This window comes from Gasterosteus aculeatus, chromosome 10, assembly GCF_964276395.1.
Source record: "Gasterosteus aculeatus chromosome 10, fGasAcu3.hap1.1, whole genome shotgun sequence".
NCBI classification, from domain to species: Eukaryota; Metazoa; Chordata; class Actinopteri; order Perciformes; family Gasterosteidae; genus Gasterosteus; species Gasterosteus aculeatus.
Window position 1 is genome coordinate 10998273 of NC_135697.1, and position 9529 is coordinate 11007801.

Below are 9529 nucleotides of genomic sequence, written 5' to 3' on the forward strand. Positions count from 1 at the left end.
ACAGGACTTATGACTAAGCACGTTGGTGAAGAAACATTTCCATTCATTTATTCTGCTTGCTGTGTCCATTTGCAGTACAAGTCGGAGAGGAGTAGCCTGGGGTCCCTGCAGGACTGGAGAGAGAGGCAGGACGCATCCACGCCGGTCAAAGAGGAGGAAACTCTTAACAAGGACAGCAACGGCTTTGGGGTCAAATCGCTGGAGCAACACATAGTCGGGCTTAACCTCCTTGAGAGCAAATAATCCAGAGTAGTCCCCTCCCTGTTGTCCTTTGAAGCAGCACATAGTCAACCTCCCTTTTCTGCAGAACATCTATTTCAGGAAATACTTTACTTCCCGTCATCCCCATGCACACACCAGAGGGAGCTAGAGGAGTGTATGTGGTGAAGATGGATGCCTCGGGGCGTTTAGAGATTGTATTTGTCGTCTGGATGATGAAGTGTAAGCTTTACGCGGCTCGCTGTTCCCAGGGGAACGTTGAATCCAAGGTCGCTTTGTCACCAAAAGTACCAGTTTCACACGAGGCCACAAGATGGAGACAATCAGCCAAGAGTGTGACTTTGTAGTGAGGCTCCTCACTGATTTCCAAGTCACTTATTATCGATCCTCTGGGAATTGAGTCAATAAACTGATCAGAAATCAGGGGAAACGACTCCTGTTAATGCTCAGCTTAGCCATACATCCGTCTTCACTATGTGCCTCTGTGTTGCAAGCCCAATTGCTTCGTGCTGTATTGTAAACGTGTTGCACATGTTGGCCAAATTTTGAAATCATCACCAAACCTTTGTGTTTGAGTCTCTTGTGGTCTACGTGTCATAAGCTTGTAATGTTGACACTTTTTCTGTAGTATTAGATGTAGTGGTACATTGTGTCTGGTAATTTCATTCATCTCACTTGGGTAAATAAGTATTTAAAACGTCAACCACACCATACGATTAATGACTACTTTCCATACAGCGTGTTGTGGAACACTAGACGTGTTATTAATCACAGTTTAACGCCAAATATGATTGTTCTCATTAGTAAGCTACCGTTTTCAGCTTGCTACTAGTGTGAAAAATAAAGCTTACACCTCCAGTTTAGGTTGCTGGATGGGCCTAGTTTCCTCTCTAAAAGTGTACTACTATGATACTTGTGGGGTGCCTGAAGCTTTATTCATGCTGTGCTGTTATTAAATCAGTGTGTGGTTGTACGCAGTTTAAAAAAAACAAAAACTGAACCTTAATTCTGAACATGTGTCAATTGGAGCGTATTTGTTATGAAGACTATCATTGTGAAGCTGCCTTGAAGGCCAATTTGTAAATGGTATCTATAATAGGGTACTTGAAGCATAGATTATATAGAAATACACACAATGTACCCTAAGGTAGTACTTTGGTACTAGATGAGAGGTGTAATAATGACTGAGATGATGACGTACATTAAGCTTGAGAGATGCTCTGTACAGTGAGAGCAGCTCGGGATGCCAGTCATTGTAGTTGCGCTAAAGATGTGAAGAAATATTTGATCTAGTTTTGGACCATCCATTCTTTTGACAATTGTAAGGTTAATAAAAGTGACACAAAAAAAATAAACAATATTTTTCTTAAATTCCCGTTTGTTGTATTTATTGACATTCTATAAAAATAATTCAAATTAAATATTCGTTGTGCTTATAACAGACTTCAAGTAAATTGTAATGTTTTCCTCCATTACTCATTTATAAAATGAACTAAATGATTAAAGAACTTGAAGTACACAGGCGCAGTGCACAGCTTGCATCATATGAAATAGTCCTTTTGAAGTGGCCAAAACAAACGGTGCCTCTCGGTCGTCGGTCTTAGTCCGACCCGACGAGGGGCAGAATAGTTTTGACTGCAGTGAGACCAGAATGTGGAGCTCAGTCACGATGGTTGAGATTGGGCAACAGTTCGCTTGGAGACGACGCTCTCGAACTCCTCTCTGCTCAGAAGATTCTCTGTTATGCTCTTGCTCTCCTCAAACTTTGGCAAGATGACGGCAATGTATCCTTCAGTGGATGGCTGTTCAGATTTAACACACAGAGCGCTATTTAAGCATTTATTCATATTAGGTTATATGAAACTTCAATTGTGGCATAGTTGATATAAACAGTCACCTCTTCTACAGCAGTGTTTTTTAAAGTTATTCAAAATATGGTCTTAAAATGGTTACATTAAGTATACATGACGACAGTAACCAAGTGATAACATTATAATGTGATAATATAGTTACCTTTTCCAGCAGGAGAGTAGGGGTTTCTAATATACTCTCATTGACCTCGAGAAGACGACCCCGGATGCAACTAAAAAAAAACAACAGATTTATGTGCCTGATCCCGACAGACAAGCATTTACAACGTGTGAAGTGAAAAACAATACGATTATCTCACCTGTAGATTGTGTATTCGGTTTCATCTGTGCACGTTATCCGGCACAGAGGTGCAAAGTCAGTAAGGAACTGACCCCCCTATAATTGGAGAATAATTGACAGGCCAAGTTGAAGAGTGGAAAGCTACAGACGTACAAATTTATTTATTTATTCATTCCTTCATTCATGAGATCATCTGTAGCTTTATTGATCACTGTGAATTTACCCGCTTGGACTTTCCAGATACTTTGTTGTTCAGCCGACTGCAACCATTACTGATCTGGTAATTGATGCTTTTGATCGCCCGTCCGTCCTGAAGGATCGGATGAGTCTCCGCTAACGTGATGACACAGAGTCTGCAGACACACAATCAAGAGTGGGACTCACGTAGAACATATATGGATTATATCCAGTTTAAACCACTAACACAACTGAGGTCAATTTAGAGGTTAAATTTATAAATGGAGAAAAATAGAACTACCTGTACCTGTAATCAACTTGTCACTTTTTAGAGAGGGTTACTTTTTTTGTGTTATTCAGTTTGAAGTATTTATAAAATAATGTAACGATGACCCCCTGCTGTTACCCGTGATGACCTGGTTACCTGTTTGAATGCTGCAGGATGCAGTGGTCCTCACACGGTTTCCCCTTCATATCTAAATAAAACAACCACAACACACACACTCAACATGTATACAATAAAACGCATTATGATGGCTAACGGCATCGAGATGAAACGCTAACAACATCCGCAGAGATCTCAGGTTGTGCTAACGTTAGCTCGTTTAGCAGCTAACAGAACGTGCGGGCGACTTGTTACTCACTGCGTGAATGTTACTCACCGGCCCGGAACCATCGCGTGTAATACCGGTCGATGACCGACGGCGCCGTCGCTTCTGTGTCTGTCTGCTCCACGCAATCCATCAAAAGTATATTCACTAAACAAGTTGCACCGATAAAGAGTAAATGTACACAATTCTGTGACAGTACTTCGCGTGACGGACCGCATTTGGTGTGACACCGCAAAGTCCGTCGGCAAAAAGAGTCCGACAGTTTTAAAAGGGAAAAAGGTTCCGGATATTTTTTACGACTCTTTGAGGACGTGAAGTCCGTTTGGGAACTTTTAAAATGACAATGTGAACTTGGCTGTTAGAAAGTAATAATAACATAATCACTCTCCATATACCTATTTGTTATTTGGGTAAAAGTGAAACTGAAATAATCTAATTTTTATCTAAGGAGTTAAATATAAATGAAAAAGCTTTGTGATATTTACTTTGTAAATAATTGTTTCGCTCTTTTTCATGTATTGGTAATGTTCCTACTGTTGTGTAACCTGTGTGGCGACCTGGAACACACTGTAAGAGCAATATTCACTTTCCCCACCAGATGCCGGAATTATGCCAAAAACTCCTCTGAAGTTTCGATCTGGTAAATCTCCTCTCTGACGTCTCTCACCTCTGACCTACTAAATGCTTAGTGAACACTTTTATTCGGTATTGGCCTTGGGACAATGGCGTCATCTTTGTGATAATTAAAGGGAAAAGATCACAAGAGAAAGAAAGAGATTTGCCTGATATTTGGCAGCACGGTGACTTTTCCATGCACGCCACCAGGAAAGGATTGCTGTCAAACCCCATCGTAATAAGTTTTCCATTACTCCCATGTCTGCGGTAGGCCGTTGTCTGCAATTAATTCAGAGATGAAACACAAAACCCGCTGTGGAAACAGTGGACACAAAGGGAAGTGGTCATGGACACGCTCTTTTGAATCAGGCATTTCAAATATGTCTATTCTCAATATGATCTGACAGCTTTAATTGTGATTTGACTTGTTCCAAACAAATGCTTGCTACAGCAAGATACAGAGTTGTTGCTTTTAAAACAACCCTTTGATGCTAGATAACGAAAGTTAGGATTAGTTTCACAGTTTTATAGTTCTAAAATAAAAAAGCGACGTGAGTGTTAAAGTGCCCCCGTATGTCCTAATAACCAGCAGGTGACCTCCAGCTTCCATCAGATGTGTATCTGTGTTTATCCGTCTGTTCATACACGTATCCGTCAGTCTGTGTACATTCCCAGGCTTTTACTACATTTTGTTGAAATTAAACTTTGCTCCATCTCCCCCGCTTCAAATCTTGACTTCAAGGTCCACTGGCCGGTTCCCAGACAGGCGCTCTGAGTGTCTCCAGCTGCAGATGCTTCTGAGTGAGTGTGTGTGATGCAAGCATGGCTCCACGTCAGCAGCCCTTCTTCTCTGGCCTGCTGTTTAGCGTGTTGGGCTCCAGCAGTCTCTCCCTCCAACCTAAAGGGAGGGATGCTTGCGTGGCTTTGAGAAGCCAATGACGTACTGTGCTGTCTGAAGTCCTCTACCTGGACTGTATACAGTACATACCGGCCACAGACTGGGGTTAGTGTGGTGCATTAATCGCTAAATACTGTGTTGCAGTGATCTGTTTTCTCTCTCAAAAGGTTCAGATTGGGAATCAAAAAGTGTTCAGGCTGCTGTCAGTGAATGTGCAGACAGGCAGCAGCACAGAAACCCCCAAAACTCCTGCGTACTGGCATGAATCTGGTGCATGGAGGTCCTGTGATCATTGGATAAGCTGCTGCCATGTCAAATTCCATAAACTTTCACTCTGGTAATCAGTTGTCAGAGTTGCAATCAATCATGTTGGAGTTTCTTTGTTATTTCTGGCCTCTCTCCAAAGGCAGTGAGGCCTGAGGCTCGTAAAATATGTGCGAGTACTTGTGTGTGTTTTGCCTGTCTGTGTGTGTCAATTGGTGTGTGTGTGTGTTTGTTTAAATCCAATTTACGATTCCCGTCGTTTGCATGGTTCACCTTCCCTCCACAGCGGCAACAGTAAACTGAAAATAACTACAACATTACAACTAAAGAGCCGGCTGATTGTCGAGCAAGGAATTTATTGTCACCATAGAAACAAAACAGATTTTAAGTGTTATTCTTCGTCGGACGTTTTGTTCCCTTGTTCTGATTACTAATAAACGTATTCAATTAATAAATATGTCCTTCATGTAGTTCTCACCAACACACCTGTAAAGCTTTGCTACTTCCTGCACGTTTTTTAATCAATTGTGGTGATAAATCTGTCCTCAGGCGGAGAGCAATATAGAACCCTACCTATTAAAAACAAGCATTGTGTTAGTTCCCGCTACAGTAGGTGTCTCCTGGACCACATTCTGCTGGAGGATGACCAGAGCCAGGAGAGCAGACGTCTGGCGCTCATAGAAAAACAACAACAAAAAGCAGTATCTTAAATATGGATGAGTGTCAACAGGAACTTTGCCCATGGCTGCAGAGCAGGACTGTCTTCCCAGAGACAAAAACATGTGCAGGCCAAATAAGTTCCTTGTGGTTCTGTTAAAAGGAATCATTTGCAATGATATTTTTTCACAGTGGTGTCACTTCTCTTTGACTTGTGCAGTGCGCAAACAAGAGGAAGTGGTCGGTTTGGGACACTAGTGTCGCGTTTCCCTTGGTGTATGCGACCTCCAATCTTAGTAGTTAAAGGCTAGTTGAAACATGAAAAGACAAATAACTGAGAGTCACAGATCTTGTTACATCACTCAAATATTAGTTAGTGACGCTTTCATTTGAACTGCTCTCCCTGTCTTCTCCCGTGTCACTCCAGCGTCCTTCCTGATGCTAATGTGTTCATAGCTGCCTCGCTGCTCGTCCTTCTCCGGAGACTAAGGGCTTCAACAGGAGCTGAGAGCAACGGAAAGAACGCGTACGCAGTCTAATGCCAAATCCAGATCCACACATGAGGAATAATTGACCGGTGTTAAGAGATTTCAGCTTTGGGTTCTAACCACATGCTTTCTTTTGCAGTAAGGTTTGTTTAGCAGCTTGTAGCTAAACTATTAGTTTTAGTTAGTTTTATGAGAGACTGTCAGAGATGTATGCAGACTGTATGAATTATACATTATACAATTATGCTTGTATGGATTATTAGTTAGAAGCCACGTGGCAAACATATTGGAAATCTCCTCATGGAAAGGGAACTCTTCTCCAAGAAAATCTCCCCACGTCTTGTTTTCACTTGCAGCGCAGCAGCAGGCAGGATGCTCTGAGCTCTACCAAAGCTGGAGCCAGTTCCTTTAGTCTCAACCCTTCAACTGCTTCCTAGAACAAGTAATTTATGCATCTGTTCTGCCCGAGTGAAGCTTTCCACATTCACAAGGTTGTTTTCCTCAAAAGTTACAATTGCCCTGTGCTGTTGAACTATATCGTGGTCACCATGTAGAGCGGCAAGAGGAGCGGCAACAGTTTGTTTTTGCAGACAAACAAACGTCATTTGCACAAACCTGTAACAAAGAAATACAAAAACACAACCTTGAATACCAATGCAACTGTTTTGTTGCTATTCTCAAACAAAATGTCTTCTTTATGTTATTAATATAACTGACTTTATGACTTTAGGAGCTCCCTAAATCCACATTATCTTGTGCAAGAAGTGCTTTGAGAAATGATAGCGGACACCGATTCAGAAGGTCACATGAGAACACTGCATTCTTTGGCAAAGACGTGGACGTTTGGAGCTTTTTTTTGTAGTTTGGTTTATGTTTGTCTTCCCCCGGCGGTCATCAGCCTGTGTGTGTATTGGCCGGGGCTCTATAGTTTCAACATTAAAGCACATGTTCTCATGGGCTATTTCTGAAGAAAATTTCCAACTGCTGTTGACGGCTCATTTTGGGGGGGACGTCATTCCAAAGATTTAGAGAAAAATGTCGAAGCACCCTGAAGCTGTTGAATGTTGATTTCATCTGAATCATTTTCCCCTCGCTGTCATTTTGGCAATACTGAATTCATTCTCTGCCCCTCGGAAATTAAGTCACAATTATCATGAATTCTCTGTTCCTCATAAATAAAGTCACTGTTATCTTTCAATCTGCAGCGGCTCTATTTGTGTCCATGCTGCTGATTTCTATTCTAAACCTGCAGGATCCGGTCTGAGATAAATGTGTGTCGTGCACACTAGAATTGAGCTGAAAATAGCATCAGTTCATAGTTACAGGAAACCCTCAGACTAGAGTAAAAGTATTTATATGATTCTTAAAGGGGGGGGATCAGCCGTTTTGATTAACTTGAATGGAAAGTACAAGCTTCACTTTAGATTGAGCAAAACAAACACTATCTGGGTATTTTTTGGCTTCGGCGTGCGTAGAGTGCACAAGTGGTGAAGTCAGAGGTTTGCACAGCTGGGCCGCGCCATGGAAGGATGTGGCGAGATTAGAAGAGCCTGATTAACAGAAAACAGACCAGAGGAAGAAGAGTATCCCTCCATCTCTTAATTCCCTCCACTTGCCTTGATCTCACTCCTTGACACAGAGACAGAGACACCGACGGGCCTTAGCTCTTCTTGTCCTCCCCTCGTTTTAGTTCAGGGGAAAACATCTCGGAGGGCATTTTTCAAATGTTTTCCTTGGTGCTCACATCCAGTGTCGCATCAAGCTAAACCAAACAGAGAACAGGGAACTGATCTCGGAATCCCTTTCGTATCGTCACAAAGGGGCCTTGAACCCAGGGCGTTCTCGTGAGGCGGCGTGCGCGGCGCGGGCTGCAATTCTTCCGCTCGTCATCCCACTGAAGGCCTTTGTTTTCACCAGATGTGTGATGATTGGCGGGCTGAGGGAGTATTGTCTTTCTTTTCTGCATCGCCGTTACAGTAAATGATATCGGATTTCAAAGAAGAGTGATGTTTTTTGTTGAATGTTCTCTGATGTTTATATGGATGAACAGATCGGTCAAAGGGAGTTTATTTTGAATAAATCAGTAGCCTTCGAAAGAAAAACACAACTTTGCTTTCATGCTGGTTCAAGATAAACTTTAAAACCCCCGATACAACGCGCATCTGGCTAAAATGTCAATGGACCACATCCACAGCAGCACAATCTTCTGTCTTTTTCCGACTGCTTCCACGAGGTCTGGACCGGGGAGAGGCAGCCTGATGCGAGGAGTGAGTAATGCTGACTGGACAGCAGTCTCTGCATGGTGCATCAGCAAGCCGCCACATGTGTGTACGTTACTCCACTTTCCTCCCAATCTATTACGGGCATTTTACGAGACTTTAAAACAAGGAAACACACCTATTAAATCAACCTGCTTTTTAAGATGGAAGTGCCGACCTTAGTTGGCTCAACAAAAATAAGAAAGCTTGATTTTTCACAGTTGCCAACTGGAGATTATCGTTAACTTTGTAAATAAACTGGTCAAAGACAACCTACCATTTCTAGGAATGTTCATAGACACTTAAAACCCTTTAGCCATGTAAACTGATGGTAAGTGTTGATGGCCATGTAGAAGCTATTGAAAACAGCGCTTCAAAACACATCATAAAGTGACGTTTTTAATTCTTAGACTGCTTCAAATAAAGGCCTGAAGAAAGGGGTTTGTTGTTTCCTCCCTAATAGTCTGCTGCGCTTCTGCTGATGTTCTCTGACATCGTATAACTGTCTGAGCTGCAGCAGCAAAGACCAGAAAGCTATACATAACAACTTTATTTTTAGGCCCAAGTTTGTTTTCACGGTCTGCTCTGTGGCGTTAGCTGCTAAAAAGGGTTAAGGTCAACTTCTGCAACACGAGGAAGTTGCTCAGGCGCAAGAACAAAAAACGTGTAAGACGTGTAAGGGAGTTTTGTTTTTGATGTTTTCTTTGCACAAATAGGTAGTCGGCCGCGGTGATACTTGTGCACTGTTTGCCTTCCTTTATCAAAGATGCTATCTGTCAGGTGTTAAGTGACTTTGGTAACAATGGGAATAACTGAGAATGTAAATTTGCCAAGAATAGACATAGCTGGACAGAGGAAGTTAAAAAAAAAAACGTCTAACAGTTTCTTCCTCTTTTTAAAAAAATTTTTTTCACTTCTTCTCCAACACCAAACGTTTTAGACGTAAAGTTGCACTTTCAATTATTGAAAGCTCTTTAATGCGATTCGGATGTCATAATGAAAAACCCCCTGAGGGCATATAAACAGCAGGAGGTATCTACCTCTGGAGTTGGTGGAGACCAAAACAAAGCTAAAACTGCTTTATGTCGCCTGGATTTCTAACTAATATTTTCAAACATATTGTCCACAACAACTTGTATGAAAATGTTAATATGGCAAACAAACAATTAATGCACTTAAGTCGGCGTCACA

General features: G+C 41.9%; 2 protein-coding genes across 8 annotated transcripts in view; one reads left to right on the plus strand and one right to left on the minus strand.

The window, feature by feature from the left end:
• Nucleotides 1-1590, plus strand: part of ctnnal1 (catenin (cadherin-associated protein), alpha-like 1) — a 36555-nt gene extending 34965 nt beyond the window's left edge. For all 7 annotated transcript variants that reach the window (XM_040188701.2, XM_078081711.1, XM_078081709.1 and 4 more), the window contains one exon: nucleotides 76-1590. In XM_040188701.2, the coding sequence (XP_040044635.2) occupies nucleotides 76-243 (168 nt within the window). In that variant the 3' untranslated portion in view covers nucleotides 244-1590. The remainder of the gene's footprint in view (nucleotides 1-75) is intronic.
• On the minus strand, nucleotides 1580-3447 carry abitram (actin binding transcription modulator). The gene is made up of 6 exons (XM_040188702.2): nucleotides 3210-3447; nucleotides 2972-3023; nucleotides 2594-2723; nucleotides 2390-2466; nucleotides 2233-2302; nucleotides 1580-2021 (listed from the first exon to the last, which is right to left on the minus strand). Exons 1-6 carry the CDS (start codon nucleotides 3289-3291, stop codon nucleotides 1884-1886), a joined length of 549 nt encoding a protein of 182 aa, XP_040044636.1. The 5' UTR covers nucleotides 3292-3447; the 3' UTR covers nucleotides 1580-1883.
• Nucleotides 3448-9529: the final 6082 nt, after the last annotated feature.